Source organism: Lissotriton vulgaris, chromosome 5 (genome assembly GCF_964263255.1).
Source record: "Lissotriton vulgaris chromosome 5, aLisVul1.2, whole genome shotgun sequence".
In the NCBI taxonomy this organism is placed as follows: domain Eukaryota; kingdom Metazoa; phylum Chordata; class Amphibia; order Caudata; family Salamandridae; genus Lissotriton; species Lissotriton vulgaris.
This window is the reverse complement of record NC_141693.1, coordinates 1896460672-1896479914: the sequence shown is the minus strand read 5'-3', so window position 1 is coordinate 1896479914 and position 19243 is coordinate 1896460672. Positions and strand designations below refer to the sequence as shown.

The 19243-nt window shown below is 43.8% G+C and overlaps 1 protein-coding gene across 3 annotated transcripts in view; it reads right to left on the bottom strand.

Annotated features, from left to right (window-relative positions):
* The window catches only part of LOC147717652 (E3 ubiquitin-protein ligase TRIM39-like), a 213715-nt gene that overhangs the window by 111007 nt on the left and 83465 nt on the right, over window positions 1–19243 (bottom strand). For all 3 annotated transcript variants that reach the window (XM_086924441.1, XM_086924442.1, XM_086924443.1), the window contains exon 2: window positions 8179–8274. In XM_086924441.1, coding sequence (XP_086780567.1) covers window positions 8179–8274 — 96 coding nt within the window. The remainder of the gene's footprint in view (window positions 1–8178; window positions 8275–19243) is intronic.

The window sequence follows — 19243 nt, the reverse complement described above, 5'->3', positions numbered from 1 at the left end:
CAGCAAAGGAAAACGCGAATAAAAACACTTGAAAGAAAACAAGAACGGGTTAATAGAAAGAGACGGAAGACGCGTCGAACTACCGTGGGACGTGGCAGAACGCGTGGAATGTACAATTCTACTTTTGTAAAGTACAATAGAGAGGGCACTTGTGTCTCTTAGGAACTCCTGGTGACACACACATCTCGATGCGTACTGTTTCAGTGTCTGCTGTGTACAGCACAGCTCTAAGCCAACAGTGTCTCGAAGCCTGCTGGGAACACACGCAATTCTGGACAGCCTGTGTCTCAGTGGTGTGTGTCGGTGTCTGCTGGGACACACACAGGACTGGACAGGTTGTATCAGTGTCTGGGACCCACACAGGTCTGGACAGGCTGTGTGTCAGTGTCTTCTTTTGAAGGGGAGAACGGGAAGGGGAGACACAGAGTTCTATAGTCATTTGCGGACTACGTTAGTTGGGGTTCACGTATTAGACATGAACCCCCAAAAACAGTAGAAGACAGGTTGACAAGAGACTCCGTGCCGCCCAGTTACCCCGATAACCCCCACCTTTAGATGTCAGCGCCTCCCGCGCGGCATTGCTGCATTCACTTATTCCACATATATCAGACCCCCACTTTTATTTCAGGGAAAGCTGCGCGGGGAGGCAATAGGCACCTCGTGCACCGACTGCACACCGAAGCAAATACAAATATCCACACTCATACAATGAATTAGAACGCATTTTTTAACCTGATTGCACTGATGTACCACCTTGCTAGTCTATGCCATCTCGGCCCAAGGAGACAGTATAGGTTGCACAGAAGGTCAGCAGATTAAAGCTGCTTTAATCGGTCCTCCAATCAAATCCCATCAATGACATGCATAGCCTTCACTTGCTGCTGGGAGCTCAATCCAACGTACTAGAAAGTTGCACGCGGTAATTGCAGTTTCGGTTCCATTCAACGTGACAAAAGGAACAAATTACAGGTAATATTAAAGTTACAAGGGAATACCAAAAAAAGGTCAAAGGTTCATCTACAACCTGAAACTCGCCCGATGCACGGCTTAACCTTTGCCTTGTAGGATAAGAGGAAAAACAAGCCGTGAGCGTGCACTCTCCCGAACTTCCGGTCTCGGGATGTGCACGCTCACGGCAGTCGTGGGGCGGGACTTCCATCTTTTGGAGAAGCCCGCGCCCACTCTCACTAAGTGGATGGCAGCAGAAGTCAGGAGAGGCGGCAGAGGCGGCTGAGGCGGTAAGTGGGGCTTGGGGGGCTTGGCACCTGTGTGTCAGCGTGTGTGTATGCAGTGTGTGTGTGTGCGTGCGTGTATGCAGTGTGTGCGCGTGTGACTGGAGAGGCATGGCTGACCCTGGCAATCGGCTTCTGGAGATGTGCACGGCTGGGGGGGCGGGGCCAGGGGGCGCGTCCACGAGGTGTAATCGGCGCTCGTGGCCAGATCTAGGTCGCTTCACAAGGAACTCGGTAACAATAGGTCTAGCGCTTCTGGAGATGTGCACGGCTGGGGGGGCGGGGCCAGGGGGCGCGTCCACGAGGTGTAATCGGCGCTCGTGGCCAGATCTAGGTCGCTTCACAAGGAACTCGGTAACAATAGGTCTAGCGAGACCTAAAAAGGGAGAGTAGGCGGTCCTGCTCGAGGGCAGGGGGGAGTGGCTTACCTACTGATGTGGGTACTGACTGTTTCGTCGCTCCAGCGCTGACCCAACAGTCAGTGCCCACAACAGTAGGCAAGCCAATGGTAATTTTTACCGTTTATGTTTCTGCCTTCTCGCACCGCTAGAAAGCAGTGGGGCGACGCCACCACGCCCCAATGGGGAAGCCGCCACTGATTATCATCATCATAAATTAAATAATTCTTGTCAAGTCACGGAATCAGACATATAGACATGTCAGTGTATTATCTCTAGAGCAATGGTATTGTGGAGAGGAGGATAAGGGTTTTGAAAGAAGAGTTGCAGTTGACATTGGCAAATGAGCAAGATAGTCATCAAGCGATCAAAGGGTTACTTTGGGGAGACTGCATTACTTCCAGAATTACTGGCGAGAATTCTCCTGTTGAAAAGATGAGGGGTAGATTTGCACTGTGCTATTTAAAACAGATGTGGATGCTGGACATAAAAGAAAAGACGAGAAGTTGGAAAGGCTAGTTGCCCCATTGGCGAGTATGGGCTATAAACTGACAACTCAGCAGTGCTAACTTCCAAAGAGACTACTAACAATTATACTTTGGTATCAAAAGAACCATTGCATGAAACCCCACTTGTTGCTCTCATAGAATTTTAGGCAACTTTTATATAAATGTAAACTTTAGAAAGTTGTGCAGACTCTATCAGCCATTTACAGTTGCGCGTCCTCCTGTGCTTGAGACAGGCTTCTGCCCTCATGGGGGAAGGTGGCAATGTCTCTCAGGAAGCCAAACAATGGATCTGCTACAGAAAGAGGTGCAACCTCCTCCTGCCATGATGGCAAAGAGTCAGTGTGAGCCCCAAAGGTGAGCTTCAAAGGGGAACCTGCCTTTGAAAGGCAAATGGTACTCACATACTGAAGGGGCTGCTCTTTTGTTTAGGCAGGCAGGCAGAGATGGAGAGAGCGCTGTCAAACCAGTGTTTTGAGGGAAGTGTAGCCCCTAGGTAACAACGCTTTGGGTTGGGCTAGGGATCTCCACACACCAAGGGAAGGCTTCTGTCATGTAGGGAGTGGGATGAATAGTGCATTCTGGGATAGCCAGATGCCAAACTTCACAGTAAGTCATCACTAGATGGGAGGAGAGAGAGTAGCCAATTGGCTAGTGGCTGCTACCTCCCACATGTGCATAAAAGTGACACCCATTCAGATCACATTTGAACTGGAAAGAAGACTGAAGAAGGACCGCCCAGCTGTTCTCTTGACCTAGCAAAGAGAGGATGAACCAAAGACTGGACAGCAGCTTCTGAACTTTGAACAAGAAAAGAAAGAACTGTGTCTGTCTTGCCCCACTCATGGAAAAGTTGTCCCCGATTCCCCAAACTGAATAGGTGACTCCAAGAGTTAGTTGGCTGATTCCCTGTTCCACCCAAAGGACCACAAAGCTGAGAAGCCTGCACCTTTGCCAGCCAGCCCCAAGATTCCTGATCCCTGCTGACCGCCAAGTGCAGCTTGGGAGTCAGAGTCTTGACCCTCAAAATTTGCACTGCGTCTGCTGGACTTAGGAGAGTCACTGGAGTGCAGTTTAGTTGCCCTGGACAGAAGTTACTGCAAGTTAAAGAGCACCACTGGTTTGGTTGTAACTGGAGGCCAGTAGACCACTGGCAACTGGTTTTTCGCAGGACGTCGTGAGATAATGACCCCTGAGGACAAAGTCACCACCCCCTTAAGCTTGAGGACTTCAGGGTGGCCACAGGAAGACCCCCAGCAACAGCTCAGCATCCTCAACATCCATGAGCATCTTCAGCATCCTGCATCCCTAGCATCAGGAGAGCTCCATTCCAATGGTGATTCACCCACAGAACCTGCAACTGGACTGGAGACTGCTTTTCTTGTGAGATACCTGATCAACTGGACCTTGTTGGTCCCTGTGACCTGCTCCCTGCCAGAGCTGGCACCTGAAAGCATGCCCATATAATATGTTTTGCCTTCCTAAAGTGGGATAACCTCTACCGCTATTGTGGTACGTTCCAATGATTTACTGCATCTGGTGAAAAGCAGTGATTAATTGATTCTTTAAAAATGTATATCTCTGAACCCTTCAGTGAATTTTTTCCATTCAAGAGTCTATTTAGAGACAAAAATACAACCTATGTTTACAAATTGGTGTTAGATTTCTTTCTTATCTTGTTTCGTTCTTAATCAACTTGTTCTTTTGATTAAGTCTGACTGTTCTGAGCCACTGCTACCCAGGACTGAGCTAACGTTTTACAAACCAACCTGATCACAAATTGCGCCATTATTACAAGGAGAGGTTGCAAAACTACTACACATCATAACATAACATAACATAACATAACGTGTATTTGTAAATCGCGCGGTCACCCTTAGGCATCTTGGCTCTGAATAACAGATGTTTATTGTTACCCTATTCAATGGTCTCCTCATCATTTAGGTGAAGAGGTGGTTTAGTTAACAGATGGTAATGTTTGGCGCATGAGTGAAATGATAAGGTTATTACGGTATTTATATCTCCAAGGAACTGCGTCCAAGTGTAGTATGAGCTCATGCGATGTGGAAAAATCAAATGTTATGCTTGTTGCAGAAATAAATATCTTCATCTTACTAGAACCAAAGGCCCTGTACATCAATCTCCTTATTTTTTTATTTTTATTTTTTTCTTTCTTTTCCTTTTTTTTCTTTTTGTCCTCATTAGCCTTTACGCCACCCATTTCTAACCAAACGATACCGCCTATGGGTTTTTTATCTCATATACCGGGACCATTAACAACCTCACTAGTAGTGTCAGTCCATGACCGCCTCTTTATATATGCCACCCTTTGTAGGAGGTTGGTACATGGGTGAACTCCACCGTCACGTTGAAAAAGCACCACCGGCGAGATAGGCCAAGACCTTAATCATTGGACTGAAATTACTTACAAATCCACCTATCCCTTTACTCTAAGAGAAACACTCATCACCCAAAGTGTGCCAAAAATAATGTCCAAAATTTGCATTTAACTTTTGTCGGACCCAGAGTATCCATTTTAGCTGTGAATCTCATAGCTCGCAACCAGTCTAAAATCCCGGGAGATAAAGGGGAGACCCAAAGTTTACATATCTCTCTGCGGGCCAAGAGTATCCCATAAAATACAAGTTTAGCTTTATCATCTATGCTTTTTATCTGCAAATTCAACCTTCCAGTTATAATAAATTCAGGGCTTACCTTGACAGTCTGGTCGATAGCTTGGAATATTTATTCTAGAGAAATGTTCCTTCTGTGGTCATAAGTATCAAGTAAGCAATATACATCCAATAATTGAGAATGGTGACAGAATTAAATAACAGTGTTTACTTAATCATAGTTTTTATTTTCATTTAATGTATTTTTTCATTTCACCTTTTTTTTATATAAAAAGACATGATTTATCATAGGTACATTTAACAGACTTATATTTTTTACTTTTAAGAACACACATAATTATAAAGCATCAGTGATAGAAAAATTCATACAAGATTATAATACACAATTAATTTTGAAACAGCCACCTGATATTAAAAACTCAGCTCAATTCACTAACATACACACATACATACCACAACCATACTACCAAAAGGGGAAAAAAGGAGGGACTAGATGTTGATTGACAAGTATACAAGTTGTCAAATTCTAGGGTCTCTGGAGAATTCGAGACCCCCGCACATGATAGGTCGACGCGCGTTTCGGTGGGTGAACCACCTTCCTCAGGACCTTTTTTTCTCTTGTGGAACAAGAAATATCAGGGGACCAGTTTTCTTTGCGGGACAGGGCGCGATTACTTCAACCTGTTCAGAGATAGTTCTCCAGGGAGTCAATTAAAAACTTTTAATGACTGATGATGCCCTCAATGGTGTAATGCGGGTCGGCAAAAAATGGTCTCAATAACTGCGGTATCTTATTATTGGCACCTAAACGTATTCCTCTCTTTAATTCGAGTTATCACGCCGTACATCAGCCGAGGATTGCGGGTGTTCCTTTCTTTGGTTGAATTACTGACCCCTTTCTTTAAACTGCATGCATCCGAACTTAAGGAATCACGGAGTCTGTCTTCCTCGTCCTCGGCGGTCGGCGAAAGGATAGCTTGGGATAAACAGCTACTTACTTCCTCCCAAAACTCTTTAATATTTGGACACTCCACGAACATGTGTATATCTTTCTCATTGGGACTTCTACACTTTGGGCATTCCACCAGCCCTCCAGACTTGAACTTTGAAAGTCTATATGGAGACCAATACGCTCTGTGGAGTGTAAAAAGATGATTTCGCCTTAAATTTGCGGGTTTGACAACTTTATACAACATAGCCATAGTTACTTGCCATTGAGTGTCAGATGCGATGTCCGGCAAGCAATCACTCCACAGCGTTTCTGGCAGTATAAACTGACCATCCGTCGTCTCCAATATTGACCAGTACTAGAGTCCTACTTCTTTTTTATACACTTGGCTTGAGTGGATCTTCTCTTCCAATTCATTCTGAAGTCCCACGATAGTTTCAGCTTTACCAGCCCAACTATGGATTTGCAGATATTTAAATTTCGATATAGCCTGCCCCCAGATGTCCACTCCCTGACTCCACCCAACCAGCTTTCCATCCGGAAAAAGATGTCCCCATATTTCTACCCCTGCAGTTCTTAGAGGAATAGCTAATGCATCTTTAGTCCAAGCAGGAGATCCTGGGCTGTCCCAAATGGAAGTATAATACCCATAATAGGGGATTTTTAGTATCCTCCTAATCCAGTACCAAAGTTCCGCTGCTTCCCGCAGTAGCTTAAGACGCACTTTTTTAAAATACTTTGGATCCGCAAATTTACAAAGAAAACCAGATTCCTTATATTGGCAGCTTTTTAGCATTACTGCCAACAATACACCAATACCCGAAGTCGGTGGAGTATTTACAAGAATTCTAAGATTTTTTAACTGAAAAGCCCAACAATATAACTGAAAATCCGGGGCTGACAGCCCCCCTTTAAGCAGTTTTCTCCTTATCTTAGTCCATGAGAGACGAGATCCTTTTGAGGCCCATATAAATGTACTGACTTCGCTCTGAAGCTTCTTCAACCATTCTCTTTTGAATGCAAGAGGGATTGTCTCAAATAGAAAAGTTAGTTTTGGAAGAACCATCATTTTTATCAGATTTGTACGGCCATACAGATTAAGACACAAATGACTCCATCCTCGAAGCATTCCTCCTATTTCTCTCTTAACTCTTACAAAATTAATTTTTGCCAAGTCATCCAAGTTCTGAGTAATCCTGACCCCCAGATACCTCATTTTTGATTCGCATTTTATAGGGCCCGGATCCAAATTCCAACTCATAATTTCCGTTTTATCCTCGTTTATTTTATACCCTGAGACAGCTCCAAATTCTCAATCTCCTTATTGTGAAGAGATCAAAACACTGTGCTTATTCTTCCCCTTTGCACATCTGCAACTGGCATAGCAGACTTGCTATTTAAGAGGACACAAAAGGTTCTGTTGTTCGAATTCAGTTATGCAAAACCTTTCAAACTCAGATTGAATTTATTTCCTGACTTTCTAGAAGTAGTATAGTGTCTAGAAGTAGGAAATGAGTGTGCTTGTGCTATGAAAGCTTACATAAATGCTAGAGTCATTTGTTCTGTTTCATGGCTCATAAACGTCTTTGTTGCCACATTTCTTTTCTTCTTTTGGTTACCATTCATATCATGTGCACTAGAATAGGATTTTAAAATAAAAATGTCAAAATACAGATTCAGTTTTTAGTGATCCTTGATTGATCAATACCAGAAAAACATCTTATGCAAACTTTCTTTACTGGGTTGTGTATTCGTTGCAGTCCAACTGTCTTTCAACAGATTATCAAATTTACTGAGGGTCTAATTACGAGTTTGGCGGTCCAGTGGACCACCAATCCCATGGTGGAGGTGCGGTGGTGGTCGGGGACCACTGCATCTGAGGTTGGATCGCTCTATTTTGACTACGGCAGTCAGACTGCCATAGGACCGCGGCAACGGCCAAGGAACCACAATCTCTGGCGGTGGCACAGCGGTCTGAGGACATAATATGCTCAGGGGCCTCACTCCATTAAAATGCTGGTGGTGAGGAAACTAAGGGGGCCCTACAGGGCCCCTGCTGCCTCATGGCCTGGGGGCACATGCAGGGGGGCACATGCTGTGCTCCCATGTGTGCATGCACCCCAGTTCCAGCATGGCTGGACTGCAAAATCCATACCAAGCAGGAACTTGCTTTGGCGCTGCAGTACAAAGGCTCACATATGAGACCACAAGACCACCCGCCGTCTGCCAGTCCAGGAAATGACTCGTAATATGGTGGGCGGGCAGCGGGCGACTGTGGCAGTCGCCCGCTGGTCGGTCAGGCTGTCAGTCTTTAGTGCTTGGGGGAGGGAAGAGGTTCTAGGAAACCAACTGCTGTAGCTCTGGAAATCTCTAGAGAGCGTATCAATAGAAATAGCATAAATATAAATAATGTAATTAAAACACTACAGGGAACAATTCCTACATCACTGTGTAACTCACTTCCAGCGTTACTCGTTTCTTTATCATCTCTGTTGTTAATCTCTTCACATCTTCTAAATTGCTCTTCAGTTCAATCAAGCGACTTTGTAACATTTTCTAGAAATAAAAAAAAGAGGTTTTTACCATACATGCAGAATGAGATGGACGCAACTGCTTCTGTGTAATGCAGCTTATTCTAAGGCGAATGACAGGCCTGGGCAGCAGCACTCCATATTGAATATGTCTAAACAAAGACTGTCAGATCCATATGCCATGTTAAAGGGCTATTCTTAGAATGTGCTTAGACACTGGTTTCGTGGCACGGGTCAATCAACTATTAAGCCTACAAATACAGATTCGAGCAATAATAATTATTATTATTATTAAAAAATTTTATAAAGCGCGTAGTCACCCGGAGGTATACCAGCGCTAAGATCCCTACGTCTGCGGGTCCGAGGGCAAAGAGAGGGGGGGGAGACAGTTCAGGGAGTTCAGTGTTTGCAAGTCTACTTAGGTCAGAAATAAGTCCAAAAGTGGATTGCAGATAGTTCCAAAGTGTCGGATCAAGAATTGCGATACATCTGATGGTAATCGTAAGTAGCACTCCAGGCACTGACTTTTCTCAATAAGTGAGGTGCATTACCATCAATGGATTTATAGAGAAAATAGCTAAATTAATAGCTTTGTCATTTACAATGCCAATAGTTATAACTTTCGCAAATGTGACACCTATAGCATTTGTAATGCAACATGTTTTGTATTTACGTGACTTAGCGGTATTAATATTACAAATTACAATGGCTTTTAATTTTTTTAAATAATTAATACTTAAATAAAAGAGATTTTAATTTATAATGGCAATAGCTTAAACTTTTGTAAATAACTTTTGTGAAGATTATGTTCAGTGTATTTTATTGTGACGAAAATCCAAGAACAGTAGTGAAATATTAACATCTTTTTTGTGACATTTGTAATAAAGTTTGAAACATTGAGAGAACATATTTGAACCAGTTGTTGTTGAATGGTTGCACAGATTGATGCTGGGGTGGAAATGTACTATAAAAACACGCTCAGAGCATGCCATAATATAACACACTGTGATGTGCTGTAGTGTAGGTGTGCTGCGTGTCTGCTTGCGGTTGCATGTGTGTGTTGCAGCATAGATAAACAGCAACCGTTGCTGTTTATCTATGGAATCATATGTCTGTATTTTGTGTTTTCTCTGTTTGTGTCTCCGTTTGTTGTCTGTGCGTGAGTGCTTTTGTGCACGTTATGTCAATTGTTACATGTATCTGTCTGTCTTTGCTTAATTTTTATTATATCTGTACATGTCTGAATTAGCTCATATGTGCGTGAGTGCTTGTGCGGTCATATATGTAACAGTAAGGAATGCAACTGCATGAACGTGTGGGTTTGTGCTTGTGTGTGTGCGTATTGGGGTAACTGTGCATGGTGTGAGTTGCATGTTAGCATCTGTATGACTGTATGTATTTATAATTGCCTGTGTGTGACAAGTCGTTGTGTGTGCATGCATTTTACTTGTCTGTGTGTGTCGGTGAATTTGTCGTGGGCGCTATTTTTATTTCATTTTATAGTCTCAAGCAGTACTGGCTCGAGGGGACTGCTATTTGCTAGTCCTGTAAGCTGAGCAGAAAGGGTGCAGTTTAGGCATGCAGGGTCAATTAGTTCGATTGAAGGAAACCCAGCCTACAGCTCCCACAATGCAACTTGTTGTTACATGAAAATATTGCCCAGGAGCATTGCGTGTCGTGATATGGAGTCTTCTAGTGTTCTTTCATGATGTAAGGGTTCAGCCTGTGAAAACTAGTTGCACTGTACCCTCATTGAAACTTTGCTTGCGCCTGCCTCAAACACCATTGTAAATACTCAACAGCTTTTTTTGTAGAAACACACCTTTTGTCAATATCTTCTCTTCTCCACACCATAAATGAAAGTTTGCCTGTTACCTTTAGAACAAAGGGAAACTACTCCTGCAGTACACGTATTTTCTCGGGAGCAGATTCTCTTTTTTTATAGTCTTACATTAAGAACCTCGCATAAATATACAATAAATAATATAATATCAAAAAACAAAATCAATGTAACTAATCTGATTTACTTCAAAATTCCAAAGCCTCAGAAACGACCCTAAGCAAATATAGAACAACTCAACAGCATATTTTATTTCATAAACCGGATAAATGGAGTTCGTGTCAGTTCCATTAATTTTTGCAGAAACGCCTAAATAAATGTGACACGTTCACTTTACATGCACATTGTCTCGGGACACTCCGAGCACGCAAGCAAAAACTGGTACACCGAGGAGCAATTTATCAGTGATCGCTTGATGCTCAGCTTAAATATATATATATTGTTCAGTGGTTGTAATGGAATGCCTGGACCTGGCTCAACAGCCCATTAGCAGCACTTATTAAACAAGCAAACTCACCGCCGCAGCCCGGCTTCAACAGGAAGCCAGGCAACCTTTGTTGGGACGGGGGCGGGGCCGGACACGCGACCGGAGCTTCCCAGGAGGCAGGTTGCAGTGGCTGGCGCATGGCTCCGGTGCAGAGAGAGGAGAGCCCTGCATGCAGCCGGAGTCCGCCCGGGAAGCCAAGGAGCGGAGTGCCGGTGTCCCTGTGCCCGTTGACGTCGGAGTGAGCAGCCCCGGAGCGGGACCTGACCGGGCACGTTGTCTTGCGAGTCCTGCGGAGTAGAGGTCCCGGTGAGTGGGGCTCCGTGCTTGCGTATCTGTGTGTATGCAGGGGGGTGGGGGGCAGCAGCGTGTGTATGTATGTGTGTGTGTGTGTGTGTGCGCGCACCTGTGTGTTTGTGCGTGCGCCTGTGTGTGTGTGCGTGCATGCAGAGGGGTGGGGGCTGGCTGTGTCTGTGTGTGAGCAGGGGCTGTGAGTTACTCTGCGCAAGCGCGGCTCAGACGCGCGCTCCCGCGGTCAAAACTGAGACTGCAAAAGCGCGCGTCTGAGTCGTGTCCACTTTCCTAAATACGGGCCCCATTAGGTCTGAAGCAGACACTCTCAATGCTCACGCATTGAGAGTAGGTCTGCTCGACCTAAAAAAACTGCTTCTTAAAGGCTACTTTAGCTTGGAGAAGGAACTTATTTTGTAGTAGAGAGACTTGGCTACCAATGATGGCTACCAATGATGACAACGGTCTCAAGTCTAGCTGCATCATTTTTGATGATTTGTATGCAGGAGAACCAAAAGACTTGAGCCTGAGTTTATGCAAATGGCGTAATCACGATTGCAGCCAATCACAAAGAGACTCCCTGAGTGAGGAACCGCATCACTCTATGTAGCCAGTGCAGATAGAAGAAGCAGGTGGTTACAAGGTGTGTGGTCAGCCTCATATCATAGTAATCGTTATGCCAATGTTCCTTTCCACCCCCACAGGACTGGGGCAGGTTGGCAGAGGAAGTCTGATGACCACAGGTTGATGCTCTCTTACATTATCAAAATCTCTGTTTTGTTTGAGTCAATGGGGGCCCAACCTCTCTTTGAGCTCTCCCTCTCCTTTCGGATCAGACCTTCATATATTCGATGGTCTGCCCCCAGCTCTTCTAATGTCAATCAATAAATCAATCAATATAAACTTTATTCGGTTCATAAACTAACCATAAAAGAACATTCGATCTTAAACATACATAAAAACAACAGTGCACAATCATAAAATACAAAAGACCATTTAGTATAATACTACCAAATGCATTTAAACGTACACAATAAATTACATGAACAGTGAACCCACACACAGTACTAAAACCAGAGCCTGAACATATAAAAAGCATCCTAGATGGCCTGGTTACTCCAGGCCATCTAGGTTAGTGCATTGTGCCTCGTGATCGCACATAAAAAGGTCTCTTCATCTGAAAGTTGCTAAATATAATATTAAGCCTGAACACAATACCTTACATTCCTAAGTTTTTAAAAAGGAACTAAAAACGTTTTGGTGAAATCTTATAAAAATCGCATTTATAAAGAAATGAAACATCGAATGGCTAGAAACATTATTGCATGGGCAAAATTTGCTATATAATTTTTGCTGATATCCAAACGGGAAGCAAAGCAAATATTTACTCAAATCAGCTCTGAGGTTAAACAATAATGAAGGCGGCCAGTGTCCTCTAATATTCCATAAATTCCTGGTAGGAGAGATTTCTGGATTTAGGTGCAATTGTCGAGCAATAGATGTTTTCAAGCATTCAACATTTTTCCTGCCTACTTGTAACTCATCCAGTAATGCTTTCTGTCACTCGCAACACATGATGCCCTCTCAGAAAATATCTCAAGTAATCCAATCTCCTCAAATCATTTCTTGACAAACGCCAGCCATGGGATTAAGAGACCTTGTCGCATGCCAAACAGTCAGATTAATAAGCCCCTAGTTAATGATGCGGCCTCATTCTTCCAATCAGAAAGCCACAGCAAGTGGTGTTTAGTACAAATATAATCATTCTAAAAATTCATACCCAAATCTTTGTGGCAAATATAATGTGGAGTTGAAAGCTGGACAGCTACATTTTTCTAAGGAAGCGATGTTCTTCCCTCTGCAGAGTCACATGATCTTTTATGCCCCAAATTTCTGGCACATATGTTGCTATTGGGTTTCATTGGGCAGGATAAATCTGTAACAATGGGGCAAGTGCCCTGCCACCCGACAGCAGGGAAGCCTAAGAAGGGATCCCACTGCTCTAGCCAATTTTACTCTACATAATGATACATGAGGAGCCCAGGATCCTGAAGAACTAAAAGACAAACCAAGATACGAATAAGTGCCAATGCTCATTAGGCAATGACTACCTGCTTGGATGCTCATGAGTTTAGTGCTCTTAGGGCCACAGCTCGTAATAAATGTTTTGGCATAATTTGTTGTTAATTCATGATCGACCATAAAATGTATGAATGATTGCACCAATACGCTCAATGCTTTGGGACTGTGAGCAATAAATATGGTGTCATCGGCATACAACAAAACAGGTAGCGGAGTGCTGTTTATTCTAGGGGCATCAGGAGTACCTGAGATTAAGTCAGAGGCGAGTTTATTGATGTGAAGAATGAATAACAAAATGGCAAGAGACCATCCTTGATGGACTCCATGACCGATATTACATCTGTTACCTCGCCGTTATGCCCAAGCCTGACCCTGGCCTTGGTGTCAGTGTGTAGTGATACAAATAAATGCACTAAATTAGAATCCAGGCCCATCTCACAAAGTAATTGCCACAGCTTCAACCAGTTAACACAGTCAAAGGCCATTAACAGGTCCATGAAAGTGAGGGAAATAGATGTCTGCTTTGCTACCATGTATTTCCCAATAATAAGATTCAGATGTAACCATTGTTCCACAGTACCAGGCTCTTCTAATGTAATTGTTCTGGATGATCCACTTACAAGTTTCATCTTGCAAAGAAGAAAACACACAGTGAATTTAAAAACAAAGCTCCTCACAATCACACTACATTATCTCCCAGTGATCCGCTTCATCCTGGTTTCTGGAATCTGGTTTCAATTGAACACCTCACACACAACACTGTGTTGTGTGCAGCAAGTTTGTACTTAGTCCAGTTCATAAATGCCTGACATACTATAGGTAGACTCTTCCGGGTATGTAGTATAACTGGTCAAAAAATGGTTCTTTCTTTCATCCACATTGGACCCATAAGATCGTATAATGCAGCCAGACATAATATGGGTTTATGCCTGGGATTATGCCTGGGATTTAGTCCACTTCCCATTCCAATGTGGGCATCAGAGCATGTATTACAGTTAATGCAAGACTGGACTTCCAAAGCTCTCTTCGCCTCTCTAGTCACCATGCACCATATGGAATAAACTGGAAGACACCGACCACTCCACAGATGGTGGGTACAATACAAAACTGCCTGCATGCACAACTGCACCTGGACTCAACTAGCTAGCACTGGAGGAACCAAACGAAACCTGTGTTCTTTTTGCACATTCCATACTTTCTTTTAGCTCTTGTCAGCTTCAGAAACTGCACTGACATTCTTTTGACCATTACCTGAACATCAACTCCCAAGAGCCTGTGCTATGAGCATTTGGACAAAAGACATACTTTCCGATTAGAACATGGAGCCCACATTGGCTGGGAAGAAGTAAGAGGCACCGGTATAAAGGATGTCCGCCCTAGGAACACCAAAGTACATTTGGTTCCTAGTACTGGGAAAATGCTCTTCCCATGTGACTTCACACCTGCAACTGCTACCTTGGATTTCTGGTAACCTGGGCATTTTTGTTCAGTAGATCTTGGTGATGACAGGGTGATGTCATAGCCCTTTCTATTCAGTTTCGAAGTAATGTTAACGTCTAATGCTCTCTGACCACTAAGTGCCAGGTATGGTAATTTTGGATAGTTAGGTATGTTTAAAAACTTGATTTTAGAGGCTTTCCCCTGGAGAGCCTTGTCTGTAGTTAACGTGATTTCTTCAATTCCCGATTATCAGTTGCTTATACTTTGACATTTTGGATATGTTCTGTTTCATGAAGTCCTTCGGATTAGCTTATCCTGCTAGGACAGGAGTTATTTCATAAACATCATCTAAAATGTAACTTAAATTCCGTCTATGCTTCATGAAGGCCAATGAGGCTTTCCTCTGTCTTTTTCCACTATCTTTGACATCAGAAAAAAAGCAGAAAAGAGTCTCCATACTGACTTCCCTCTCCCATGGTGTTGCCATCAAGTCTCTGCATTAAACATTGGTGGCAACTCTACAAAAGATTGTAGATGTATGCCTCAAATGTTATTTTTACAAATACAGAACTAAGGGGCACATTATGATGGCAGAAGGACCGCCACCGCCAGGCCGGTGGTGTTGTCCGCCGGCCCTGCGGACTGCGATTCTCCCACCGCCATATTACGACGGCGGTGGGATTCAGATTGCCTGGCAGAGCGGTCTGTATCCACAAAATTGTGGCAGTGCCTAGCAAGCACTGTACGCCAAATTATGATGAGGTCTCCAGCCAGCCTTTGCGCGGCGGTGCAACTGCTGTTGAAAGGCAGTCGGAGTTTCGTTTAGGGGGCCTGTTGCGGGCCCCCCTTTTGGTGGGGGGAGGTGAGGTTGCACTGGGGGGTACCCGTGGTACCCTCCAACATTTCACTGTACCAAGTGGCAGGCACAGTGTAGTGCCTGCCACGTAGTGCAGTGAAATGCACAACATGCTCCTTTTGGCATTGCGGCAGTGCTGCTGTCAGCAGCCACCGCCGCAATGTTAACGGTGCGGAACAATAGCACCACAGTGGCGGTCGCATCATAATGGGGTATGCGGGACCGCCGCGTGCATGGCGGACGGTCCCGGTTCATGCCACCGTGGCGGACTGAGCCAGTACGTCTGCCATCATAATGAGACCCTGTTGGACTTGGCCCATTTTCCCCAAAAATGTTCACCTTTCACCCCCCCTGTTTCAGGATGTCTCACCCATGGTAGGAAAATGGCAGGGCCTTCAACCTCCAGTATAGAAATATCCCAACCAGCGGTTACTGTACCTTTTTTAGCACAGGTACAGAATCTAGACAGACCTCCGACCAGTCAGGTCACAGGCCCAACATCATTAACAGAAAAACCAGGCGAGGACAAAGAAAAATCTGGACGATCCTTGCGAAGCGGCAAGACCGTGATTTAGTCATGAATATTTCCTCTCAACAACTTAATCCTCAACAGATCGCAATGCTTAACCATGGAATGTCTTTTGTACCCACCAATACTACCACCCCGTTGCAGGTACAGGCTGACATGTTCAAGTTTATGCGGCTGTTAAGGCTGCGCCATTTTTCTACCAATGTGGTTCCACCAGACTCCCAACTTCCAGCTACAAGGCTTTGCCCATTCAAACCCAAGAGTACGTTCATGCCACCTGTGTCCCACAAGACATTGGATACATTTGAGACATTGATCCATAATGATATTAAGAAATTATCCTACACCACCAAAAAACGTGACAACCTTAATCCACACGAGCGTAAGATTATAACAGCTTTAGCCAATGATCCGACCTTAACTTTACAACCGGCAGACAAAGGGGGTGCCCTGGTCGTGATGGACACCCAATACTACGAATCCAAAGTTCAGGCTCACATCAATGACACATCCACATACATGCAAAAAAACGATGGATTTGGGCCCAGATCTTCGGACTGGGGTGAGTGTGTGACATTGATCCACATTCGGTCCATCACCTGTTTTGTTTGCACATCCACATACATGGCACTTTCTTATGATCCTACGGTACAACTACAAGAAATGCTAGAGACTCTACTCACGGAGGCTCTCAACAATGATTGGATTGATGAGTCAATCAAAGCATTTTTGGTTACAACACATCCCAGACGCCCCAGAATCTATATGATTCCCAAAATGCATAAAGACGCCCAGGACCCACCATTTCGACCCATTGTGTCGGGATGTGGGTCCATTTTTGACCCTATCGGCAGATTTTTGGACTTTTATTTACAGCTTTTTGTCCAAAATTGGCCCACTTACCTTAAGGACACCACCCATTTTTTGCAGAAACCAGCTTGGCTTGATATTGACCCTCATGCCCAAATTTTGTTATGCACAATAGATGTGACAGCAATCTACACCTCGATCCCGCACTCTGCTGGGCTAGAGGCGGTAGAGTGGGTATTACTCCGGACTGAGATGGAAAAAATATTCATTTTGCAACTTTTGAAATTCTGTTTACATAACAGCTATTTCCAATGGCAACAAAACTTTTTTGTTCAACTAACGGGTACATCGATGGGCTTTTCTGGAGCCCCGGCATATGCCAATACATATATATCTCAGTATGAGTTTGACCACATCATTTCCAACAAAACATGGTGGGAAAAAATTCCCCTTTACTGTAGATATATTGACGATATCTTTCTGTTATGGCAGGACACCGAACAATCACTCACTAACATGATCAACACTCTCAATGATTTGAATCCACATATACGTTTAATGTTCAACATCAGCACGGATTCCATCCATTATTTGGACGTTGAAGTTCGCAAAACACCCCTGAACCAATTTCAAACATCAGTATATTCCACCGACAGCCCGCAACAGCACCCTTTCGCATACCAGCTTTCATCCAAGGGGCCTACTCAAGAATTTACTGTACTCCCAATTCATCAGAATTCTCAGGATTTGTTCAGATGTTTTGGTTAGTCAGGTGAAAATGCAAGAATACTCACAGGGATTCCTCAATCGAGGTTACCCCGAGCAGACTGTGCAGGAGTGTTTTCAAAAATCCCTCCAGAAAACACGTGATGAGTTGTTACAACCTACCATTAAGGAGGACAATAAACATATGGTTTATGTGTTAAACAGATCATTGTTAACCGTTGGGAACTATTGCAGACCGAGGAAGACTTGCAGGGTATCTTTAACGAGAGACCTGTTTGCCTATACTAAAGGGCTTAACTTACGCTCACTTTTAGCGAGACCTACAATCATAGACAAGACTCAGCTTTTTACAGGAACCAAACGCTGCAACAACTGTACCCATTGTAATAATGTGACCATTGGGAATACTTTAACACACCCCACATAAGGCAAGAAAATACACCTCAAGCACAACACAGATTGCAACTCGGCCAATATAATATATTGTATTAAATGCCCTTGCGGCAAAGCCTATATAGGTAAGACCACACGCAAACTCAAGGTACGAATTACTGAGCATAAAAGTCGAATTTGAACCAAAAGCAACACTTCAAGTCTGGCAAGACATTGGGACGAAGCTCACCACACGATATCCCAGCTGCGGGTACAAGTTGTTGAACAAATTAAGGTTAGATCTGGCCTAGATATCGACAAGCTATTACTACAGAGGGAGATACACTGGATTCAATCACTGGGAACAATGCATCCAGTGGGTCTTAATGACCGGCTTGATATGATCTGTTTTCTGTAAAGTAGGCACATTTTTTTTGCTTGACCCTCACTGACTATTTTTAGATATGTGCCAGGCCGTACACTAAGGACCCCAAGAACCATCCCTTTATCATGTTTGTGTTCTTTTTCGACATGTATATTGTCTGTATAATTATGTACCTTATCCTTTGTGTCCAGTTTGTATATTACTGTATATTGGCACGTATTGAAATGTTTTGAGTAGTTCTCTGTCCATGCATGTATCTCTGCAGGTCATAGGCTGCCATATTGCCATCACTGTACCCAACTGGGAAATTTACTATGTTTATGTGACATTCTTTCATTATTCATGGTTCTTTATTTCATAATCATTGATTTGGTGAATTTAGTATTATTTTTTCCTTCCACACACTGTCCACACGTTCTCTTTTGATTATTATCTTCACTTTCAGTCTCTTACTTGTAGTATCCTTCTTCTACCACCTCATACCTGTAGGTTCCTATGTGCCACATGATTGGTGTGTGTGCTACCACCTAGACAGTTCTAGATCACTTGTTGGCTATCCTGATCATGAGTTCACTAAGACGTATTCCGAGCTTTATTTACAACTTAATGAGGCATTACCACACAGTTCACACACCACTCTAAGATGGCGCTGGCTTAATTGCGGCAGGAGTCCTTCTTCTCTCTTCAAGTACTCCCCGAGTTCACTACGACGTATTCCGAGCTTTATTTACAACTGAATGAGGCGACCCCTAGGCTGTTTCTTTTCCCCGCGGTTCCCACCGGTGAGTCAACTGTTAGATCGAGGATTCTTCTTCCTACCACTGTAGCTCTAAAACAATGCCTTTTTTCTCGAATGCTCCATAGTGACGGTTATTCCCTGTTCACAGGGGGCTTGTTCAAATTTCAGAACTAAGAAGTAGAGTGGTGTTTACAACTGAGGATTTCCCTTTTGGTGAGTGCATAACCTTACCCCAGTAGAAACCACGAGTTTACCAGCTCCGCTATATGTTTATATTTTCACCGTGACTTACATCCTTAATACCCCTCACAGCACCACACAAGAACAGACATTTGTCGATAAAGTTTTGGAAGTCTCTATTGTCTGCCTTCCCGGAGGCCATTCAGGTGCGTACCTAGAAGATTGATTTATAGGTGTCTAGCATTGTACAGCCATTGCAT